General features: G+C 40.5%; 2 protein-coding genes across 5 annotated transcripts in view; one reads left to right on the top strand and one right to left on the bottom strand.

Annotated features, from left to right (window-relative positions):
* Positions 1 to 1,092: 1,092 nt before the first annotated feature.
* Positions 1,093 to 9,593, bottom strand: dis3 (DIS3 exosome endoribonuclease and 3'-5' exoribonuclease). Its single transcript, XM_034681561.1, has 21 exons — positions 8,822 to 9,593; positions 7,562 to 7,719; positions 7,268 to 7,464; positions 7,080 to 7,153; positions 6,797 to 6,964; positions 6,462 to 6,626; positions 6,134 to 6,247; positions 5,858 to 5,995; positions 5,533 to 5,679; positions 5,337 to 5,453; positions 5,125 to 5,226; positions 4,558 to 4,622; positions 4,360 to 4,444; positions 4,077 to 4,204; positions 3,839 to 3,925; positions 3,556 to 3,712; positions 2,457 to 2,671; positions 2,135 to 2,303; positions 1,856 to 2,014; positions 1,616 to 1,738; positions 1,093 to 1,430 (listed from the first exon to the last, which is right to left on the bottom strand). Exons 1-21 carry the CDS (start codon positions 9,038 to 9,040, stop codon positions 1,362 to 1,364), a joined length of 2,856 nt encoding a protein of 951 aa, XP_034537452.1. The 5' UTR covers positions 9,041 to 9,593; the 3' UTR covers positions 1,093 to 1,361.
* pibf1 (progesterone immunomodulatory binding factor 1) overlaps positions 8,847 to 24,577 on the top strand; it is a 32,312-nt gene continuing 16,581 nt past the window's right edge. The window contains exons 1-11 of one of the 4 annotated variants that reach the window (XM_034681564.1): positions 8,847 to 8,968; positions 9,833 to 10,176; positions 11,480 to 11,580; positions 11,804 to 12,002; positions 12,116 to 12,235; positions 16,427 to 16,560; positions 17,109 to 17,217; positions 17,354 to 17,473; positions 17,560 to 17,621; positions 17,713 to 17,838; positions 18,064 to 18,162. In XM_034681564.1, the coding sequence (XP_034537455.1) occupies positions 9,910 to 10,176; positions 11,480 to 11,580; positions 11,804 to 12,002; positions 12,116 to 12,235; positions 16,427 to 16,560; positions 17,109 to 17,217; positions 17,354 to 17,473; positions 17,560 to 17,621; positions 17,713 to 17,838; positions 18,064 to 18,162 (1,337 nt within the window). In that variant the 5' untranslated portion in view covers positions 8,847 to 8,968; positions 9,833 to 9,909. Of the gene's footprint in view, positions 8,969 to 9,513; positions 10,177 to 11,479; positions 11,581 to 11,803; positions 12,003 to 12,115; positions 12,236 to 16,426; positions 16,561 to 17,108; positions 17,218 to 17,353; positions 17,474 to 17,559; positions 17,622 to 17,712; positions 17,839 to 18,063; positions 18,163 to 24,577 lie in introns of those variants that run through there. The other 3 variants (XM_034681563.1, XM_034681565.1, XM_034681562.1) reach the window with 3 other exon arrangements.

The following is a 24,577-nucleotide window of genomic DNA, read 5'->3' as shown; positions in this document are numbered from 1 at the left end:
TTCCAAAATAGTATTTTTACAATTGTTATAATACAATATATAATAGTACAATCTTTTTTGATATATTTTGAACTATATATATTTTGTCACATATTGACAGTGTGACAATGCTTTGATATTAGGTCATTCAAATTTGGGTTCACAAACAAGGCTGTAAACAATGACAACGTTTCCGTCACTAAAATAAGACATTTTATGTTTAAGTATTTTAACGTTTTGCAGAATAAGATCTTGTTACGTCAGATGAAGGCGAAACCAGAACACAGCATGAAAGTGACCATCTCCTTCACTCCCATGGACGACCAAATAAACTAACATCCATCCATCCATCCATCCATCCATCCATCCATCTTCTACCGCTTATCCGGGTCCGGGTCACGGGGGCAGCAGTCCCTGCAGGGATGCCCAGACACTCTTCTCCCCGGCCACTTCCACCAGCTCTTCTGAGAGATATAATCTCGCCAACGTGTCCTGGGTCTTCCCAGACGGACATGCCCGAAACACCTCCCCAGGGAGATGTCCGGGAGGCATCCTGACCAGATGCCCGAACCACCTCATCTGGTTCCTCTCTAACTGGAGGAACAGCAGCTCTCCTTTGAGCCTCTCCCGGATGTCTGAGCTACTGAGCTACTAACATCTGCAATCTTAAAAGTTTTGATTTATTTTAACACACTTTAATGAAGTAAAACTGTAGGGAGCGTATATGTCAAAGTAAAAATCAAAATATCTCTTTAAAAACAAAACTATCTTTCCTCAGCTAAAATAAACAAATCCTTACCTGACTCCCTAACTTAAAAAAACAGGAAAAAACAGATGTACAAAATAAAAGGCTTCTCTTCTCTACGACCATTGTAGGACTGCATGAGAGGCATTTGGAGTAGGAGCTGCTGCCTCTCATGCAGGGCTTTTTGTGCATCTGTTCTGTTCTGTCAATTAAGTAGATTTTTTGTGTCTTTTAATAATAAATCCCATTATTCAGATTGTTGAAGGTGTTTTTGTCATTTCACTCGGTCATGTTGTGGATAGTTAGCCCCACAGTGCCACCTCAGGATGGGTTGTAACAATCCGCAACGGGCCAAAAATCAGACATAATAGGTCAAAACACTTTAATGATTGAGTCACCTTTAACACTTATTTGACAGACTGCATTTATGACTTGCACCTCTCCCTAAATATAAACCATCAGGTCTTCTAGAATGCATTAAATGAGTAAAAGAGCAGAGTGGCTTCACTGAAACCTTTATTAAAAGGCTAATATGCTTATAATTGTATGAAACAGTCCATCGTGGTTCTTTTGTAGACTTCTGTTACTCAATATGGAGGTTCAGCAGGTTGGAGGAATTACTCTGCCTCTTTCTGTTTCAACGGTCCAGTTTTGGTTTCTTGGCCTGAGGTTCAACTTCTGGGACTGGAACACTCACACCAGGAATCTGCATCAAAGAAAAATCACTCAAGTAAAATGTTTTCAGTGTAAAAGATTCTCTTCAGGATGAACTGGAAAGTACATGTTAGCCCTCTTTGAACAGATTGTGATAGAGTTAGCCGTGAAATGTGAAGAAGTAGCTGTGACTAGGTAGCTGTGGTGGTTTGACAGAGAAAGCCGGTCAGTTCTTACCACAGGTTCAATCAGAGCCATGCGAATCTTCTGATGCTGAATGTTGGAGCTGTCCAGGCTGATGGTGACCTTCACTCTGTCAAATATGTGGAAGGTGTGCTGCTCTACCATCAGAGAGGGGCCCTTAACACACAGAGGGGATATAGTTTAAGCTCAGCTTTCAGATGGTTTCATTGAAAGAAAAAAAAAAAAAGCTACAGTTTGGTCTGTCGTCAGTGAAAAAATAACCTGTATCATTACCTCTTCATCAAAAACAAGGTTTGGGCCGGCCTTGTCTTTGCTGTCAAAGAAGACTGTTCCCTCCAGACCAAACTTTGGGATGAGAACAATGATTGCATTCTTCCTCACAAACAGAACAAATCCCTCTTCATTCAGGATGCCTCTGCTCTTGAAGAACAACTGGAAAAAAGAGATCATTATATTAAAAGCATGAAGTGGAGTCTGTCATTCTGTTATTTCTTAAACCAATGATGAACAATCCGTGAGGTCACAGATGGAAGAAATCAAACCAGTGTGTACCTGTGTGTGGAAGGCCACAGACGCCCTCTGTGCATACTGAGACATTTTATGTCTGTAGTTGAGGTTGTTGGAGAGAGCTGACTGTTTATGTTTGTCCATCAAATCTGGGTAGGTGCTGTCTGCTCCGATGGCCACTGCCAGCAGGCGGTGCACGATTATATCTGCGTACCTGTGTGAGACAGCGTATGAACATGGAGGAGGTAGAGGTTTAGATGGATGGAAAAAAAGGAAGAATACGGATGACAGTAAAAGCTTATAAAGCAACATTCCACAAAGATGCGACTCAACATTTTATTTAATGTGTGAAAACCTATGTTCATACCTTCTAATAGGTGATGTGAAGTGTGTGTAAATGGGTGTAGCGAGACCATAGTGGTGGAAATCGCTGTCCATGCCGGAACAAAAGTAGACAGCCTGCATCATGCAGCGAGTGGCCAGGATACGCAGTAACGTGTTAAAGTAGGGGAAGCCGTCCACTTTGGCCACATCAAGGGAGTCAGCCAGGGCCTTCGCTGAGTCCGTGTGGATCTCAACCTCCTGTTGAGTCATTCAAACACACATCAAGCAAACTATAAGCATGGAAACTGTATAAAGGTTTGTTTTTATGACGGTGGGAAGTTCTTGTACGCTCAATGTTTACTGGAGTGAAAACAAAAGACCGGTACTGGTACCTTGGGGGGTTCAAGAATGGCCTTCAGATTAAAAGTCTTCCTCAACAAGGATAGAAATTATGATGTGACTTTAGAAAAAGGTGGGTGTGGTTGAAACAATCACCTATTGTGACAGATAATTTATTGAGACGGATTGCAAAACGTAAGATAGGTGGTTAAAATAGTTACAATAGATACAAGTAATGGATAAATGGTTTCAATACATAACCAGAAGTTTGAATATATAAATGTATTTAAAAATATAAGAATATCATGAAAAAGTTCTATATAATTTTCTTAAGATTTTTAGGAAAGAGATTCTAATATATTATATAATCATTGCATGTAAGCAAAAAAATTAAAAATTAAAAAATGTATAATATATATATATATACTTTTATTATTAATATTTGTTATTCATTCTTATTATAATAAGAATAAATACAAATAAAATTAATTTTGATAACCATGGTTTACAGCTAAAATAATATATAGTATTATTATTATGTAAATATAATAATAATAAATACATGTATCCAAATATTAGAATATTTCATTTCAGTAAACCACTATTCAAACGGAATAAATACTGTTTAGCTCTCTGTCTCATTCAGATCATGCAACCACAATAATAGGGAAGACTGTCTTGACTCGACAGTTGTTCAGAGGATGATCATCGACACCCTCCACAAGGAGGTCTCATACAACAGATGATATTCCCTTATTCCATATCCTATATAACCCAAATCTATTTTTAAATATGATCTCTACCTTAGATTTTGCAGCCTTCAGTAGGATGTCGTAGTTGGATGGAGGCGGGGCTGGATGTTTCCTCAGAATAGCGCAGTCTTGAAATTCATCATAGATCTTCTGGGCAACAGAAATATTTGCCAGCAACATGAACTCCTCTACCATGGAGTTTGTCTCCCTGAGAACCAAGAGAGGAATTCATTGGCATAAGTTCAAAACTCGGCATGACTCTGTGGGACTGGAAGGATTTAAACAAGCAGCTGTGGAGGAAGGGTTTCAGAATTCTTAATTTAAAGTCACTTACATGAGCTCTTTGGTCTGGAGGTCAATGGGGTCGTGGGTTTCACTGTCTATGTGGAAACGGACCTCCAAGGATGACAGTGTCAACGCCCTGAAAGACACACAGTTCATGAGAGTTTAGAGATTTACAGGAATCTTTGAATTTCTTTAACTTTAGATTTCTATTTTAAGTTTTCAGTGTGATAAATTCATTTTGAAGTTCCTTGTAAGAACATTTTTCTGCCCATAATCCTACTCCTCACCCATTCTCTATCCTCCGTCTTTTGAGGACTTTAGCAAGTTTGTTGAGACCTCGGAGGCTCTTGGTGATATCATCGTTCTTGCTGGTGTCGTCGATCCTCATCTGGGCCTCGGCATATGTCAGAGAAGCCTGAACCAGATGGAGCAGCAGCAGGGGAAACAAGGAGGCATCAATGAGCTCAAATCAATGAAATCTTCTGCTCACCTTTAAATCACCATCACCTTAAAAAACATTGAGTAAAAGCTCAACTTCAAGGAGTCATACATTGTGTGTTTGTAAAGTACCTTTGAGTTTATGGCGCTTTTTGTGAAGCGGGTCTTGATAATTTCAGCCTGCTGGTTCATTTCCCAGATACACGAGAAAGCAAGCCTGGTAAATAAAAAATAAACAGAATCAGAGACAGGCCAATAAGGAAAGAAAGAGCATTGGTAATAATGAATATTGTGTTCAGTGCAAGTGTGTGTATGCTCACGAGTCCTCACCTTTCCACATTGGAGCGTAGAGAGCAAAGATTAGAGCTGAGTAGCTCAGGGACCATGTCTATCCTCTGATGGGAACCAAAAAAAACCCAAGATGTTTAAGTTGCTTCTTTTTTTCTATTGTTTCTTTGCAATAATCAAACTCTAAACATATTCATTTCATTGTCAACAAAAACATAGAAATCATCAAAATGTGCAAAATGTCAATGCAATCAAAATATACATTTGCCCTTAGGAAAATAGGCCCAAATTCAAAATTAGATTTTGATAAGTGTTTGGCCCCCTTAGAGAACATATACTCAATGACAATATGAAAAACTGAAAGGTGAGAGAGCTGTAATTGAGCTTGAACACAGCCCGTAAATGTGATCTGTACCAATAAAAAAGAAAAACAGATTTGGAATGGCTGAAAAGATACGTGTCCACAAAGTCTACCAAAGCTTAGAATGGTCCTCAGTTTTTCATTAGTGAAAACTATTTTTTTAAATATAGTATCGGAAAACTTACAAGGAATCTAGTAGATATAATTTTGAAAGCATTATATTTGTGTGTGTGTGTGTATTTCCTTACTTTGCCACACAGGTACACAGTGGTGCCTCGGTTTGCAGCCTCTTTGTCCATAGCGTTACCAGGTCTGATGAAGTGGCTAACATCAGCAATGTGAACGCCCACCTGAACAGAGTAAGTCCACAAGGTTGAAGTCAGATACAAATGACTACTATATTTACCACATTACTACACAAATACTACGCAGTCATAGGGTCTCTGAACCATTTGTGTACCTCAAGGTTTCCATTATCCAGCTCTCTACAATGAAGAGCATCGTCTATGTCTGTACAGCCAGGAGGGTCCACGCTGCACACTGTCAGATGCCTCAGGTCCTCTCTCTTTGCCATGTCCTTCACCACACAGACAAATGAGTAAATACAAACTCAAACACAACAGGCTTTTTAATAGAAGTGTGACTAGAAGTTTTACCTCTGGTGTGATGCCCCAAGGCATCTTGGGAAGGAAACTGAGCACAGCCTGAGAGAAGGCCTGGTGGGGGACGTCATGCTCTAAAAGAAGAACCTCCTGCTCTGTTTCCTTGTCCCCTGCACTCCCCAGACTGCGCACAAAGTGACCCTAACAAAGAGGAAAGAATAATGTCTCTTCATGGACAGACTTGTTTTTGGAGCAAATATTATCATGTCAAGTCCAAGAAGTGTTATCTTCGAGAATTAAAGAACACATTAAAAACTCAATGTCCTATCCTACTCAGAGTGAGATATCTATGGTGTCACTCTGAAGAGTTTTCACTCACATTTGGATATCTGGAGTGTTTGGGCCAGCCGTCGATGGCCACCATGATTCTCTGACCGGCCAGTGTGGCTGCCTGCCGTGTTTCGATGCGGATGCGAGGAATACGGCGGTCTGCTGGGGTGAAGAGATGCCGGGTTGACTTAGTGAAAAATGGAAAGAAATGGATGTTTAGCACTGAGGGTAAGAGACAAGGGATTGAGACAGTTTGTAAAAACAGTACACTTTTTTTTGGTAACTCATGTAAAAATGCATATCAAGTATTTATATCTAGACTTACCTCTTTAATCTGGGATGCATTGAGCATGCCACAGAACGGCCTCCAGCTCCGTTTGATGATTCCAACAACTTTGCCTGTGGGCTTTCTGGCTGCTTCAGCTGCTGATATCCTCAACTGTCCAGTCACAGAAGAAAGTAGAGCTCATCAAAATAACACAACAGCATCTGAATTCACATTATTCAACACATTTTGAAAAGAGAGACTTTCTTTTTGGGCAGCACAGTATCCAGATCCAATGAACAACCTGCTGTCTTTTATTCTAGCTGACAGGAGGAGAACACCTCCTCTAACTTTCAACAAATGCAAAGCCAATGTCATCAAAACTCACTGCCTTCTCCTCCTCTTCTTCTTCAGCCTCATCATCCTTTGCAGCGCCTTCGTCTTGCAGCACAACTGAAGAGGGCGCCACCCACTGATTACGCGGCAAAAGCTGCACGGCAACAACATCTTGGTAGACTGCTCTGTTGAGGTTCTGAAGACCCTGGATGAGAACCTGGAAGCAAGAAATAAGACAGTACAGAACTTTTAACATTTGTGCACTGACTTGTAATGTAGTAACTGGAAAGTTACATCTCAACAAGAAGAGGTTCTCGTCAAATCCCATGAGGGCTCAGATGTCCTTGTTGAGACCTAATAACAAGTTAGACTTTGACACACACACACCTCTGTGCTCTCTTCCCCCTCTCCCTGCACAAAGACTGAGGCCTCCAGATAGTTGTCCCTGCTGGCCCTGAATGTGCCCTGGAGGAAGGTGCCGCTCTTAATTCCTGCCTGGATCCTGGACAGGGGAAGATGCTCCGGGAATAGCACCTTACTGCTTGTGATATCATTCTAAGGGAGAGAAGGAAAAAGCTTCAATCAAAGGAATGATATAAAGTTTGGGAAGGCATGATAGCTAAACAGAAGATAGCGGTCTCTATTGGATATATCACATGACTTCGGTTACCTTGTCATCATTGGACAAAGCCAGGCGATCAACAAGCTCAGGGTTCGCTATCAGACTCTTGATGTATTCTTCACCTGGATTATAAAGGAACAAATTCTTGTGATAAATTATTTGGAGATTGATAGAGGCTTAATAAAAGATAGATGGTTTATCAAATAAAACTTTTTAAAAAGCCCAACATGATTTACATTTTAACACCAGCAGGCCCTTCTCTTCAGCCTTCTGCTTGTTCCCGGTGTCATTGGTGAGGAGGACCACCTTGAGCCCCTCTGCATCAGACTTGGATGTCTTCAGATGCTTGCAGTACCAGGTTGTTGCCACACGGATTGCGCGATCATTACGATCATTTGCACTCTCTCCTGGTTCACGTTCAATAAATGTCTCCCTGGAAAAAATACACATTGAAATGGTGAAAGTGCAACACGTGTGAAGAGCCAGAACTGTGTCTGTGTGATGCGGTCAAGTCAGTGGTGCCTCAGTACCTGTGGTGTTCGTTGGTAAAGGTGTAGAAGTGCTTCTCTTTTTCATGTATAATGTCCTTCAGGCGTTTATAGACCGGTGCGCTGCGGTGGCGAACCTCCTGCAGCACCGTCTGAAGGATAATAACATTACGAATCACAGGATCTTCCAGCACGTCAATCTACAGGACGGACAAAAAAGACACATAGAGGTGAAGGGAGAATCAGGGCTATTCTGAATCAGGTGCAGAAGTTATACGGATGAAAATACAGATGTTTGTTTTTTTTGATTGCTATTTGTCCTCAACAAGACGGTTCTTTTTAGGAAATTAATCATTTTAATGGTTCTCTAGTATGGAAGTTCTAATGAATCTGATTTAACAGTCAATATTATTTCAGGAAGGTCTTCATAACAGGTATCATAGTAGATCCTTAGGGGGGGCTTATGCTACACTGGATTGCCAAAATCATCCACTTCAGAGGGAGTTTGAGCTTCTGCTCTCAAGCTTCAAATTCAGGTCCCCAGTGCAGAAGACTGAAGACCTCAGGTCTCATTTATCTTAAATACAATATGCTTAAAGCTGCTGTGAGGAACTTTTGGTATGTGCTGTTTAGGAGACGATTTACTTGCAGTAATATTTGTAAATTTGCACACCTTCTTATTGGACTTATGCATTTTTCCACTTGGCAGAATTCCATTTTTTTAATTATTATTATTTAACTACTATTTTTTAATGTAAAAAATACCTCTGCTACTCACCACTGCACTATTATCATATTATTTTAGTCTGTACATATTAGTCATGCCTTTTGTTGTGCTTTTGTATTTATAGCTGTTGTTATTATTATTATATTTTTATTTTTATTTGTATGTCTTATTCTTATGCCTTGTACAAAGAGAGCACAGTTTACAAAGTCAATTTCCTTGTGTGTTCAAGCATACCTGGCCAATAAAGCTGATTCTGATTCTGATTCTGATTCTTTTTAGGTCTGATTTCACTGTTAATGTTGTCCTTGTGTATTGTGTCATTCTGTGCTAATGCTGCGACACAAACATCCTCATGTGGGACATCAAAGACAGTCAGCATCTGCAGAATCCAGGAATAAGCATCACCAAAATCTATTATACATCTCCAGTCTTAAAAAGCAGATGATATAACTGGCAAATACTGGGAACACAACAAAACCACGTATAGTTCATTCATAAAGTCTCCCCCCGTTGCCAAACAAACCCATCGTGTTCAGGTATGAACTACCATTTCATTGGTTGGTGGGATTATTTACCTGATGCAGCACCACATTGGTGTCAGGGACCAGATAGTGAGGATAGGAGCACAGACTGCTCTCTAAACACGCGTCTCTCTGAAGCACCGTGGACTCCTGTTTGCATTCAGTGCAGACTTCGCTCCCGCACCAAATATCATCTCTCAGGTAATGCTCACGCACTATCTTCATCACCCCACCAGACCGGGTCTTCTTGACGAAGGTTTTGGATTTCAACATGATGAATATGAAGGCCTCAAACGCTTAAATCACAACGTTTTATCAGACCATTAGCCAGGAGAGAAAGTAGCTGCTGTCCATGTGTAAACTTAATCTATGGGCTAACAAAAACCTTCACAGAGTTTAACTAAACACCTTGGGCGTTTAATTACAACTGTGTACTTTTAATTTGTTTAATCTCTTTCAAAAAATCATACGAAGGAAAAATAACGTTTAAATAAAGATACCGCGTCAATTTATCATTTATAAGTATGCCTTATTTTGTTTGGAAAAACTCAGTGTTCACTTTTGGTTGACCATCCAATTTGTCTTCGATGAAAACAAAGCAGAGGAAGGCAGAAGAGGAACTGACTGGTCGGCTCGTTAACAATGGGTTTATTAAACAGCGCCCCCCTGGTGTGGAAGAGGTACTGCATGAACTTTGCATTGCAACAAATTGTAGACAGTTGTCCCTAGTTGCAGTACACCCTGGATACCACAGGGGGCGCTGTAGCCGCGTCCACTCAGCAACACTGCAGTTGAAGGGTTGGCGGTTAGCTGGCAGCTCGAAGCGGGACCCTTGAAAACACAAACACCTCTACATGAGGGCTTTTCAGCTCCGGTAGACTCTGTAAACCATTTATGTTTCATTCAGCAGAAGTGTATGGATAGCCAGTTGTAAACAGTGTTATGGTTAGCTTAACTGAGGTTCGGTTAGCATTTGTTTGCACTCCTCCTTGATGTAAATTTAAGTATCAAACATCACGTTGTCTGTTAGCTGTTAACGAGCTCACATTTATTTACTCTACGTAGACTCTTTCCAGATAACCTCTCACTGGACCTGCGTAGGTTCCGTTAGCTAGCTTAACAAGAGGACAACACTGAAAAACATGCCTCCCAAGAGGCAGCAGCTGAGGCCGACAGCAGCCAACGTCTCCAGCTCCCTGGACCTGGAGTCTGAGGACATCAGCCTGGAGACCACCGTGCCCACCACAGAGGATGTCTCCTCCTCTGACGAGCAGCGGGACGGATCCCAGAAAGTGACTCGACAGCTGATCGAAAGGAAGGAGCTGCTGCACAACGTCCAGCTGCTGAAAATCGAGCTTTCTCAGAAAAACCTGATCATAGACAACATGAAGGCCGACCATATGTCGAAGGTAGGAGAGGAGAAATGTGGCAAAATCTGAGCCAGAGGAAATAATGTATTTTTTATTTTTTTCAAAGGCCCTATGAGGAGTTTTGAACTGGCTGAGAAACAGACTAAAAATGATACTGATGCTCTTTATGACCTTCAATAGCAAACCAGACCATCAGCAGCAACACTGACACCCTCCTCTGTTGTCATTTTTAATGCCTGAAACCGCCCTGAGGGGGTAGGTGTCAGACCAGATGATGGACATCTCGCTTCAGAAGCAGCCTTTATTTGACTGTTTTAATGGAAAATAATCACATTGCCTGATAAAGTTGGCTGTTAAAAGACAACAGGATGAGGTTTTGTTGAAAACACTACTTTTGCATGTATAGGACAAGAGATAAGAGGCATCACTTCGTTTACAAGGGGGGCGCCAGAACCGATACAAAACAAAAGTTCCTCACAGCAGCTTTAAACTTTATTTTAGATCTACATATCAAACAGTGGGTACATTCAGAAGAAGGAGCATCATACATAAACAATCATTAAAGATATAGAAACAATACAGCTTCAGTTGTTAATTTAAGGTAAATGAGAAAATTATACATACATAGAAAATAAATAATAAAATAAGTTGAGTAAGGAGAGGGAATAATTTACAAATCAGTGAGGGATTCTTTGCTGGAATCGTATATTTTAAGTGCTTTTGGTCCTTTCATTATTTTCAATAATGTTAGGTTTGGAATTCATTTAGAAAAACAACAAATTTGGGGGGAGATTTCATAGTCCTGTTTTTATGAATGAAGAATTTTGAGAGGCACAGGATTATGTTACAGCAGATTTCATCACTTTTCTTTTTTAATATAAAAGCAAAAGTTATGGCATTTATTAAAAAGGAAATTGGAATGGATTTCATTTTTACTTTTAACCATTCATGGATATCAATCCAGAAGGTTTTCACAGTTTGGCATGAGAAGAAAACATGGTCCGTCGACTCAACTTCATTTTCACAAAGGGAGCATAAATTGTCTTCAAATTTAAAGCGTGCACAGAGTAATTCTTTATAAGGAGAAACATTGTTCATAATTTTAAAGTGTGTATCTTTTGCTTTGGGTGGCATAGGGAATGTGAGATACATTGTTCTTAATTTCTCCGTTGATTTTTTGTCAAATTTGTGTAAAATGTCATTCCTGTTCTGTCTACATGGGAATAGTATTTCATTAAGATTATTCTTATCAATTTATTGCCAGAGGAAATAATCTGGTGGGGTAGTTTTTTTCCAATAATAATCTTGCGATAGTTATCATGCATGTGACTTTATGTGACAGATTGAGGAGCTGGAGGAGAGGCTGAATGATGCTCTTCATCAGAAACAAGTTTTGGCTCTGAGACTTGACAGCCAGCTGAAAGTGGCTCAAGAGGAGAACAGGTGAGGAAAGAAAACCAAGACTAAGTACCTTGTAAAAACACAGCTAAGGGCACACACATCAAAACATTTAAAAAGGGACAACACTGTATGATAGTATAAAAAACATTTGGACAATTTTAAGTTATTTGTAAACATCCATAAAAATCTGTCACATTTATCTATCCTGTCATTAAGATGTTAATCTGAAATACCAGCTGTTCTGACTAAATGTTGACGTCACCAGGAAGCAGCAGGCTCTGCGTAAGCAAGAGATGGAGGCCATCCTGCTCAGGCAGCAGCAGATGGAGGAGACGAACAGACAGCTGTGTGAGAGAGCTGGAGAACTGCAGAGGTCCTTCAGAGATTTGGACATCACCCAGGAAAAATACCAGGAGCTCCGTGACCTTCCTGATGACAAAATCTCCATACAGGAATATGTAGCTGTAAGTGCTGGAGTGTCATCTCTACAGCACCTGGTTGATTCAACTGATGGTGACCAGAGACATATGTTATTTATGACGTAGTGCAAGACAAAAGGATGTTTTTGTTTTTTCAGATGCGTTTCTATCAGGTGGTGACTCCTCTGCGGACTCAGCTGGCTGAGCTCAGTGTGAAGAGAGGCAGTTTGACTGATGAGCTGGATACACACAGAGCCCAGATGAAGGCTGTACTGGAGGTACAACCCACTATACAAACTTTTATAACATGTTTGTGCTGCCTTCTCACATTTTTCTGTCTGGTTTTTTTACTGTTTCATGGAGGTTATTCTTTAATCTGACTTTTGCATTATTGTAATCAGGGATTTTCTGACCTGACTAATATCCTCATCATGTCAATGGAAATTTATATTCCTACAAACCAACTACTCTGCAGATAAACCCTTCCCGATTGGTTTGCAGAGTATGACTACCATTAGCAGAACTAGCACCACCAGTCCTCCTTGCTGGACAACATCCACATGTCTGTGCTGGTTAATCATTGCTCTGTTCTAGTGGTTATTATGTGGCAGTTTAACCAGAAACAGCCTAAACACAACTTTATCTCTGGTTTGTTTACATCCAGATATAACAGTATAATATCAATATGGTGGTCGCTATTAAAGCTAAGGTTGGCAGTCTCGGAAAACTAGCATGAATTTGAATGTAGCATTTCCTCAGGACTCCGTCTAACCCCTCCCCTCCTCCCTCAGAGCTCCTCCAAAACGACGCCCCCCCGCTCATGCACGAGCGCCGCTGACTTGCGACCACATGATGGTGACTGATTCAAAACCGGTCCTCACCAAAACATTATCATAGTGAAAGTTAAAAACACAAATAAACATGGCTGCTGTTAGTACTTACAACTGTCATTCTAGCATTATCCAGTTGTACCGGTGACACGATATCAGGAGAAAAGCTATAATACATATAATACTGTAACAACTCTTCTGTTTGTTAAACATGTTCAGTGTAGATGCTACAGTGTTGACGGTTAGTGAAGGCATCAGGAGAGGTGTAGAGTGTGTGAGCTGGAGAGAGGAGAGACAAAAGGAGAAGTTCTTCATTCATTCAAACATTGATTGTTGTTTTGTTGGTTGGCGTGATCACGGCTGACAGTGACCGGTTATTAAAACTAAACGTGTTCACGAATCGGCTCGTCATCCCCACAGCGTCCGGACGGACGCTACAATACATCTACATTTCTGTAGGACTTACTAAATGTCAGTCATTCTTCTGCTTGTCAGAGCCCCGTGGTGAGAGCTTTTTAGACTCTGATCCGGACTACAGTCCTGAGCAAAGCACCTCATCGGGTCAGAAGGGACAGGCCCGAGGTCGAGCGAGAGGGGCAGTCAGTAGAGTCAGGGGAAGTAGAGGCAGGATACGGGGACGAGGAGTACGCCGGGGAAATGTACGCGCAGGAGGCGGGCAGAACAGCAGGATGGGATTTAAATGGTTTAAAATTTTGGCACCCAAAAAAGGCTGATTGGTTGGTGTTTTCCCAGGTTTACTCCGGCTGTAGATAGCAGCTTTTCTTCGCTCTTTTTTAAGAACACATTATGTATTGATTGCCATCAGGACATAAAGATCATTTTAACCAGTATAACAAAAAGTGTATCTAAATCCGACTACCAACCCCAGCTTTAACCAGGGCTTCAGCCCAGGCTGGTAGCGGGTGACTGCGCCACAACTTAGACACAACACATTACTGACCAATCAGGCCTGGTGCTGACCAGCGAGGGTTACGACATCTAATCGCTTAGCCATCTAAATGCGCACATCCCTTACTGTAATAGATAAAAAAAACATGTATGTTTACATTTTGTTACTTTTTATGTGTGTCTGGGCAAACTCAACTCAACTGTATTTATATAGCACCTTTCATACATAAAAACATGCAGCCCAAAGTGCTTCACAGAATAACACAGAAACAGAAAACAACAGCAATGGTAAAATGATAAAAGACATGATAATAAATAAAATACTTAAAAATAAAATAAAATCAATACAGTAAAATTAATAAAATGAGTTATGGTGGAAAGAAAAGTTAAAAATAAGGTAGCATTAACAAGATCAGGTGAATACAAGAAATACATTAAAAAAAATAATTAAATAAGATAAATATATGTTAAAGCAATGATTCAAATAACAATGGTTAAAATAATTACAAAAGTAATAAAATAATAATAATAATAATAATAATAATAATAATAATAATAATAATAATAATAATAATAATAATAATAATAATAATGCAGTCCAGGGTTAGAAATGAACTACTCCAAATTAAAAGCTAGATTAAAAGGGTAAGTCTTTAGTTTACTTTTAAAAACACCCAGAGAGCTTGCCGTCTTAATGTCCAGAGGCAGATAGTTCCACAGCTTGGGGGGCGTAAAAACAGAAAGCTCTCTGGCCAGCACGTGTGAACATCAGTCACAGTTTATTATTTTCATCATACCTCAAGATCAAACTTCTTCTTTGCAAACACTCAATTTCCAGACTGTGAGTCATGTATCATGTATCTGGAGAGCACAGACATCAAGAGTGCAGAGGGGTCATGAGTTCATGGGGAAAGTGATAAAGTGGTGCAGCGACGAGATCAGTCACCTTTAACATGTTTGTGGTTTTTTTTTTTTGCTTCAGTGGTGTCAATTACTCTGTCCTTAAAACTGTCTCGACCTGCAGTGTTCAGACTGAGAGAAGCGTGGTTAACAAACCAGTCAAGCTAGCAGCAGTGTCCCTGTAGGCATAAATGACAAGATGATGAGATAATGACGAGTCACATTAAAGTCAAATGTAGAATCCAGGTGAGGTCATCTGAGGTTGTGATGGCCCAGGGAATTTTTTTCTTGACAAACAAGATCTTTGAGGCCAAATGAGTGCAGCTTTAAAGCTGGTATTTCATCATGAAGTTAGTGAACTGGTGCTTTCTTTTGTGTGTGTGCTGAAGTTTATTTTTTCAATACATAGCCACTCACATTTATCTAGCAGGTAAACTACTCTGAGTTGATGTTTACTGCACGATTAAACTCCTGTAGGAACTGAATGATGCTGTCAGGATGGCAGTGAGCAAGATGCTAATGGAGATACCAAGAAGCAAGGACAAGAATATACTTAAAACAATAAGATATGCAAACAAACAGAGAGAAAAAGTAATGCATGAGAACATGAACACATGTGAAACGTTATAATTCAACAAAGTGACATTTGGTTAATTCCAATGTGGAATAAATGCATAAACTGTTATTGCTTAATGCTAGGGTTGCAAAGGGATGGAAAATGTCCGGTAAATTTCCATGGGAAGTTAAGCTGGGGAATTTTGGAAATATTCCAAATTGGAAACTTTTCATGGGAATTATGGGAATTTATGGGAATTAGCTGGGAATTGAGGGTAATTTTATTGAAAAGTTTCATATCCAAGCATAAATATGTTTTGTGATAAGTAGACATCCATCCAAAATAATACGGTTAAAACAGATTTATTTGTAAGTACAACTTTATCAAGTGTTAAATATTTTATTGAACAATCAATTCTTTCATTGAAGAAAAAAAACATGAATGTTGAGTTAAATATTACTAATCCCCCCCCGACCCAACCCATTCAAAAATTAACGAAAAATGCAATCCCAACAAAGTCACATTCAAAATGTTAAATGAAAAGAGCCCCTCTCCCTCCAAAAAAGTCCCATTCAACATGCAAATAAAAAAGCATCTTCCCTCAAGCTCCTCAAGCCTAACCTCTGCAGGATTCTAGAAATCATCTGTGCATGTGATGGAGGAATGCACAGTGCATGTAGGGGGCGTGGTCTCAATAGCCCTGCAGTAAGCAGTGTGCTATGTGCATGTGATTGAGGAATAGCATAGATATTCAACTGTACTTGCATGAAATCTGGTTGTTTTAGTCAGGATTATGCTAAAATATATTTTCCCCAACTATATTTAAGTTCCCTATTAAGAGCCAACATTCAATTTAGTAAATTCCTGGTTTATTCCCATAAATTCCAGTTAATTCCCATGGAGAGTTTCCAACTTTGAAAATTTCCAGAATTTTGCAACCCTACTCAATGCTAGTATTTGTATGTCTTATAGCTTTAGGAAGAGGAGTCCCATAGTTGATGCAACGTTAAAAAAAAGCTGAGTTTACATGTTACGCAAATGTGTGGTGGTTAGTTTATAAAAGACAGTCTGAAGAGGATGAAAGAGGACATGAAGGATTAATAAACCAACAAAAACCATTAAGAGCTCGGGAAACAAAAGAACTTTGAATCCTACAAGAGGCCAATGTAGGTCAGCTAAACTGAGTTAGTTGAGTCTACCTGAAATAGATGATTTAACAACAATCATGTCACCACTTCATATAATTCTGTTGTTGTCTGTTTGTGTTTCATCAGAGCTACGAGGAGGAGCGGCGGCTGCGCACCGAGCTGGAGCTGAGAAGCCAGAGACTCACCCTGGAACTAGCCGACACCAAACAGCAGATCCAAGAAGGAGACTACCGCCGAGACAACTACCCGAGCGTCAAGCGGTGTGTAACATCTGTTCCTGTTAGTGTGATAGAGGAGGAGTTGGATCAGCCTGCTACCTTAAAATCTATTGAGGGTTACAGAACAGTTAGTATTCTAACCTATTCATACCAAGAATACATGGAAGAGCATTCTTACTTACCACAGCTTTCTCTCTCTTAAAGAACTGATTTAACCTTTCTACCTTCTCTTGATTATTATTGATTACAAGATCCATTTAAGACCTGTAACTCATTGTTATTTTTGAGCCACTGGGTTTGTGTTGTGTTGTGAATTACCTACATGTCTATGACACAACAGAAGAAAGAGCTGAAGGTTGTGTGAGTGGTTAATTTTGTGTATTAGATTTATACTTTATTTAATTTTCTAGGCGGTTAACAAAGGGATCTTGGGAGGGTCGAATTTGTTTATGGTTAGTTATTTATTGATTGATTTATTCTTGAATAACAGATTTTCTTTTAGACAACAAATGGAATCAAGTTGATTTGAGTTTGTCTTAAATTCTGCTGAAGTAACCTGAAGTTGAAACCGTTTTCATCCTGGTTTATAGAGAGCGTGACAACTTCGAAGCAGAGCTGAAGGAGTTAAAAAGGAGATCTGAGAGCCTCGAGTTGTCTCATGCTGCACTGATCACGGAGAGGAACACACTCAGTAAAGAGGTGCTTCAGACACACACGCACACACACACACACACACACACACTCTTTTTTAGTCTTTATCATACTTCCTAAAGACCTTCTTAAATGGTCTTTTGTCTGTGTAACAGTATTTGTTTTTTCTCTTCTTGCCCACCAGGTGGCGACATTGCAGCAGTCAGTGACTCTCCTGCAGAAGGACAAGGAGTACTTACACAGACAGAACATGGAGCTGAGTGTCCGATGTGCGCATGAAGAAGACCGCCTGGAGAGGCTGCAGGTTTATTAAAAAAAACACAAAAATACACAACACATTCTCTATTGGAAAGGACTCCTCTAATGCCTTACTTCACTTTTACTTTGCAGAAACAATTAGAAGACACTAAGAAAGCAAGAGAGGATGCCTACGAAAAATATGTGGCATCCAGGTCAGACTCTACTTTTGTACACCTTTTAATTTTGACACTGATGATGGAAATGTGTTGTTTTTGTAACTTTTCTCTCTTTTTTCCACAACAGAGATCATTATAAGTCAGAGTACGAGACTAAGTTGAGAGATGAGCTGGAGAACATCCGACTGAAAACAAGTCAGGAGATAGACAACCTGCAGAGAACCTCCAGGGAGATGTATGAGAGGGAGAACAGGTACCAGCCTTTGTTTTCTTATTGTTGGAATAACACTTGGGAACTGTATGTGGGACGGAAAAATAAATACATAGAAGGAGAGCTGTTCAAAAGAATGAAGAACTCAGATATTTTACTAACATACCAAGTCAGTTACTGAGACTCTGAGAACTGTTTTCTAAATGCAATTTAACAGAACACGCTGCATGTCGGGGGTGTATTTCTGTTGTGTGTGTGTTGGACAAGGAACCTGCGTGAGGCCAGAGACAACGCTGTGCTTGAGAAGGACAGAGCCATTGCTACTGAGAGAGACACTCAGTCCAGATATGACCAACTGCTGGAACAGTGAGTAGTGCCATCTGGTACAGACACAAGGTGCCACACAGTTCATATCAAATACTTTGCATCATGTAGAGGTCACATCGACCCAGAGGGGCCTTAGATCTCTCTCTTCTCTGTCATTCTTTCCTGCTTGTTCTTCCATGATGAAAACTAAAGGGTAAAGTAAGAAGTGTCAGGGAAAGTGACGGAGCACACAATGCACATTAAACAGCAGCAAATATATTGATTTACTGTAATGACCAGAATAGAGGACTCTGAAGAATGATTTTTGGGAAAATACTTTTTGATGACAAAAGAGTTCATTTGCAAAAACAGATATCTCCGTTTTTTATAAATTTCCAAAAAACATATTTCCTTTTTAATATTTTTTTTTAATAAAGTTACATTTTTAAGATACAGCTAATTAGTAATGTCATTTTGACTTAGTAAAAGCCACCCAACTTCAATTGATTTGATAATACCTTAAGCTAGTAATAAAAAAAATATGTTTTTGAAACATTTTTTTAAAACTCTTCATATTTAATTGAAAATATCAATAAAACAGACACATTAAATACATCAAAGTAAGCTAATGATTTAAACACCTTATACATAAAATCACGTTTTTAATGTCTTAAAATCATCAGAATCAGAATCAGAATCAGAATCAGCTTTATTCGCCAAGTATGCTTGAACACACAAGGAATTTGACTTTGGTAAACTGTGCTCTCTTTGTACAAGGCATAGGAATAGGAATAAGAACTACAATAAAAAATAAAATAAAAATATAATAACAATAACCTTAGCTATAAATACAAAGAAACAACAAATAGGCTTGACTAATATGTACAGGCTAAAATAATATGATAAAGTGCAGTGGTGAGTTGCAGAGGTAGTTTTACATTATAAAATAGAAGTTAAATAATACAAAAAATAGAAATATGGAATTCTGCTTGAGAATTGTTGCATTGTGTATCTACATGTCTATTTACAGAGAGTATTTATCTGACAGGTATGACACTGTTATGGTTTAGTGTTCATCAGAGTGACAGCCTGGGGGAAGAAACTGTTCTTATGGCGGGTTGTTTTGGCGCACAGTGATCTGTAGCGCCTGCCGGAGGGGAGGAGTTTGAAGAGTTTGTGTCCAGGGTGTGAGGGGTCAGCGGTGATGCCACCTGCCCGTTTCCTGGCCCGGGACCGGTACAAGTCCTGGATGGGGGGCAGGTCGACACCGATGATTTTTTCTGCAGTCCTTATAGTCCGTTGCAGTCTGTGTTTGTCTAGTTTGGTTGCAGAGCCAAACCAGACAGTGATGGAGGTACACAGAACAGACTGGATGATGGAGGTGTAGAACATGATCAGCAGCTCCTGGGGCAGGTTGAACTTCCTGAGCTGACGCAGGAAGTACATCCTCTGCTGGGCCTTTTTTCTGATTGTGTCTATGTGGGAGGTCCACCTCAGGTCCCGGGAAATAGTGGATCCCAGGAACCTGAAAGAGTCCACAGTAGACACAGTGCTGTTCAGGATGGTGAGGGGGGGGAGTGGGGGGGGGCTTCTCCTGAAGTCCACTGTCATCTCTACCGTCTTGAGCGGGTTCAGCTCCAGATGGTTCTGACTACACCAGAGAGCCAGCTGTTCCACCTCCTGTCTGTAAGCAGACTCGTCTCCGTCCTGGATGAGACCGATGACGGTGGTGTCGTCTGCAAACTTCAGGAGTTTCACCGAGGGGTCTCCTGAGGTGCAGTCATTGGTGTAGAGGGAGAAGAGCAGTGGGGAGAGAACACATCCCTGTGGGGCGCCAGTGCTGATGGTCCGGGTGCTGGATTTGATGCTCCCCAGCCTCACCTGCTGTCTCCTGTCCGTCAGGAAGTTGGTGATCCACTGACAGATGGAGGCCGGCACTGTGAGCTGGGTGAGTTTCTGGTGCAGGATGTCTGGTATGATGGTGTTGAACGCAGAGCTGAAGTCCACAAACAGGATCCTAGCGTAGGTCCTGGGGGAGTCCAGGTGATGCAGGATGTAGTTCAGACCCATATTGACTGCATCCTCCACCGACCTGTTTGCCCGATAGGCAAACTGCAGGGGGTCCAGCAGGGGGCCTGTGATGTCCTTCAGGTGGCTCAAATGGTTTTTTTTTGGGGGGGGGGTGGGGGTTTACATTTAAATGTAAATAAAGCACCCAAGCATAAATAATTAGAACAACCTGCAGATGGATGACGGATCAGGCAATGGTCATACCTTCTATATCTTTTTCAGTAAGACTATTTTATTCGCATGTCACCATTAGACAGCATGCACCATGGCACCATATATCTTGACTATTTGACATTTCTTTAACGTCTCTGCTGCATTGTTTTTTCTTAGAGAAGCCATCATGACTCTGCCTCAGCTATTAGTTAACGAGTCCTGCTTTGTGCTACCTGCCCCAGTCACCATGTCCCTCCATCCTTTTTCCTCCTGGCACTGTAGCAGTGAATGACGTCTCACCTCAGTCATGAGGCGCACTGACCACTGTCTCGACATTTAATTACTAAACCTGGAATAAAACACAAAACCACTTTTTTTCAGATGTTTTTCAAGGGAAGAAACTTGTCTTATATTAGGGTAAATGCAGCCAAATTGAGTATATTAATTCAGAAAATATATTATTTGCAAAACTGCTTGGACCAGACGGCCTCCATCTGTTGACGTCAGTTGTTCAGCGAGCGATCATGCACATTTGCATGCTATAAAAGCGCAGCCAGGAGGATAACAATGGTAAGGTGGTTGAAATGCTTCTTCAGGGTTCCCACGCGTCCCGGAAAACCTGGAAAACCTGGAAAATAGTTGACCAGTTTTCCAGTACTGGAAAACACCTGGAAAATGGGAGAAAAAGTCAAATCTCCTGGAAAAGCACGTATAGTCCTGGAAAATTATTCCAACATGGCTGCGTGCAACCTGACCGTATTAACAAAACACATCCCCATTCATTGAAAGTTGAGTGCACGCTGTGCTGGAAAAGACAGCGACACTGCGCAACTTTTTTCACATCTTTTCTTCTTCACTTCATAATCATGCATTCACAGAAAACGGGGGTATATTGTTTATGTTTTATGTCACATTAACCTTGTAGAGTGCTCTTTTGATTCAAAGAGTCTTATATTTAAGTTATAGTGTGACCAGTGGAGTCGGACAGAGAGCTTGGGGGTCTGTGCCTCACAACTTTCTCTGCAGGCTGAGAGCTCAATTACTGCACTCTAGCTCAGTTGTTCTCAAAGTGGGGTCCTGGGACCCCTGGGGGTCCACGAACCGTAGCATGGGGGTCCGTAAAATAATTTGAATACATTTCTAATAAATTATAAAATTGTGCTGTGTCATTAAAAAACAGTATATACACCACTGTTATGACACCATTTAGTGGCTCGAAGGGATATGTGAGTCTTGTTACTGTTAATTTTCTGAAAGCGTTAAGATCAATTACTTGAAAAGTATAAATGCTGTCATGTTGAGTCCACAAGGAATGAAATGACCCTCTGTTTTAAAGTATACAAGTGGTATTTACTTGATTCAAATTGAAGTGTTATCTGTTTATCACTATGGTACAGGTCTGAAGTATTTACATTGATACGTTTTACAATACAAATAGTTCCAAGGGCAACTAAGAGTGTAAATAGTAGTAAGCATGTGCTTTAGTGACTGGAAAAGTTGGGCTCTTTTCAGAGAGCCGGCTCTTTTAACTCAGCTCCCAAAGAAGAGCCGGCTCTTTCGGCTCCCGAACGGCTCTTAATTTAGGATCTTTTGTTGCCGTAAATTTTACCTTAACTTTGCAAAAACTATGGTTTGTGTTGAAAACCCTTTAAGGTACCGTGTTTTTATGAGAAGCCTTATAATTGCCCAATTTTGTGCATTTCTGTTAGGGTTAGGGTTAGGATTAGGGTCAACCAGAACCGAACCATACCTGAGCCAGAACGTACCAGAACTGAACCAGAGCAGAACCAGAACCAAACCAAACCAAACCAGAACCGTACCAGAACCGAACCAAAACCGAACCAGAACCAAACCAGAACCAAACCAGAACGTACCAGAACTGAACCAGAGCCGAACCAGAACCGAACCGAACCGAACCAGAATGTACCAGAACTGAACCAGAACTTTACCAGAACCGTACAAGAACCGAACCAGAACTGAACCAGAACCGTGCCAGAACCACACCAGAACCGAACCGAACCGAACCAGAACCGAACCGGACCAGAACTGTGCCAGAACCGTACAAGATCTGAACCAGAACCAGACCAGAACCGAACCAGAACCAGAACCAAACTCAAGCAAACAGAACCAGAACTCAAGCAAATAGGACTAGAACCAGAACTCAAGCAAATAGGACCAGAACCAGAACCAAACTCAAGCAAACATTATGAATGTCCTCAGGTTGGCATTGAGAAAAATCAGATGCCTCAGCTTGGATGGGCTGATCCGATTTCTCCTCTCAGTGAGTTTTTGCCCGGTCTTCAAGAAGACTCTCTCTGAGGGAACAGATGAAGCCACGATACAGAGCCTCCCCTCCATCACCTGTATCCTATATCCTCACATGTGATTGGCCGCATGGCCGCCATGCTGACCAATCAAAACAAAGCTCTGCTGTGAGCAGAGCTGGGGCTGAGCACTGTTAGAGCTAAGCAGCGAAAGGAAAAAACTGGGAGCCGGCTCTCTCTCGATGCGAGCCGGCTCTTCTGATCCACTATAAAGCATTGGCTCTCAGAGCCGCAGCTTTTGATCATGACACATCACTAATGTGCTTAATCTTTGTTACAATTATGAGGGGGTCCTTGGACAATTTTCTCACCTGTAAGGGGTCCTTGGCTCCAAAAAGTTTGAGAACCCCTGATCTAGCTAGTAGGAGTGCAAACTCCCGATAGTGAAAACAAACGGAACAAAAAGAGCGACACAGCTGCACAGAAACTCCACGTTGTAGACATCGCTGATCATAATAGACATCGCCATGCAGGAAGACGGTTTGCATTTTTTTAAACCTCTGAGAGATCTTCAAATATAGAGTGCGTCTTTACACCAGTGCAATTTTTTTTTAGTTTACGGTAACTTAAATAAAAAAAACGTGACATTTGCTTTGTTTTATATCGACCACTCAGCAGGATGAATATCATGATTAAGCAGGTATATTTTGAGTTTGAGTTGAGTTGAGAAACATTTGTGGCCATTTTTGTCATTCAGATCTATTTAGGTCATTAAAGCACTGATCCTCTGATCATTATTATTATTTAATTATTTTAATAAGGCAGCTTCCTGATTCCTTTGCTGGCTCTTTTGTTTTTTTCTTAGCTAATTTTATATTTTTTGAGAAAAGAGAAAGCTGAGATGAGAGTTGCCCATCATTGTTACTTGGTTGCACTAATAAAGTGAAGTGCTGTACATCTGTGGTCGCATTATTCTATTATCAATTTGCCATCATTTTTAAATATGTAAGAGATGATTTCATTGATAGCCATAGACTACATGTCTTTCAATTTAGACTTCCACTTAGAGGAACATATTAGACTATTTAGGAGCTAAATTAGGAACTAATTTAGACTGTCATACCAGCTTGATCATCAATGAAAATGTCCTGGAAATGTCCTGGAAAATGATCTCAGGAAAAGAGTGGGAACCCTGCTTCTTGTTTGCCTCAATATTTAGTTATTTCTGAAAATATTGAACTACAAAAGTATAGAATTTGTATCATCTTTCTTTTCAATGTTATTATGACACTGTAAAACCACATGCATACATTTATTCATGATATTTTGTAAATTTTTCTTGGCCATACAAGGGGTACTTGGCTGAAATTGTTTTTGAAAAGGGGGACACAAGTCAAAAAAGTTTGAGAACCTCTGATCTAGGGTTATTCGCTATTGATCCACCAGCTTCCTTACAACTTCAGGTACACACAGCTGTCATGCACTGGAAATAACTTCTCTGTGTACAGTATGTACAATTTCAAACATACTGCAAGTTCCTAACATGCCTTTGCTGTGCAGAACTTAACTTGCTTCACAGGATAATAACTTCTGTGCACATAATAGTAACCTTCACAAGGTATATCTTGCATTTGCACCAAATGAGAACAAAACAAGTCAGTAGAAGCCTTGTGCAGTATTCAGTGCCCGGCATGATAAAGCATTTAAGCAAACATCATCCAGATCTGATTAAGTTTGTGTCCACAGTCTGAACTGTTGTAGCTCAGGTTGTGCTGCTGTGATCCATAGGGGGAAATAGAGAGTTAGGAGTTAAAGACTCAAACTAGGGGTTAGGGGTAGAGTTAGGAGTTAAAGACTCAAACTGCAGCACTTAAAATGTAGGTTAGTTCCTGGTTGCGTTGTTAAAAGGCTGCATGTCAGGAAAAGTGTAGGAACTTCACCTGAGGGCAACTGTTAAACTGTCAAACTTGGGCCAGTTGGTACAGTTT

Source organism: Notolabrus celidotus, chromosome 4 (genome assembly GCF_009762535.1).
Source record: "Notolabrus celidotus isolate fNotCel1 chromosome 4, fNotCel1.pri, whole genome shotgun sequence".
Classification (NCBI taxonomy): domain Eukaryota; kingdom Metazoa; phylum Chordata; class Actinopteri; order Labriformes; family Labridae; genus Notolabrus; species Notolabrus celidotus.
This window is presented reverse-complemented; position numbering and strand designations above follow the sequence as displayed.

Coding starts and splice junctions, on each gene's coding strand:
- dis3 (XM_034681561.1), bottom strand. CDS start 9,040: ATGTTGAAATCCAAAACCTTCGTCAAGAAGACCCGGTCTGGTGGGGTG. Junction 7,465..7,561: donor TTTACCAACGAACACCACAG/GTACTGAGGCAC, acceptor TATTTTTTCCAG/GGAGACATTTATTGAACGTG. Junction 5,454..5,532: donor CTTGGGGCATCACACCAGAG/GTAAAACTTCTA, acceptor TGTGTGGTGAAG/GACATGGCAAAGAGAGAGGA.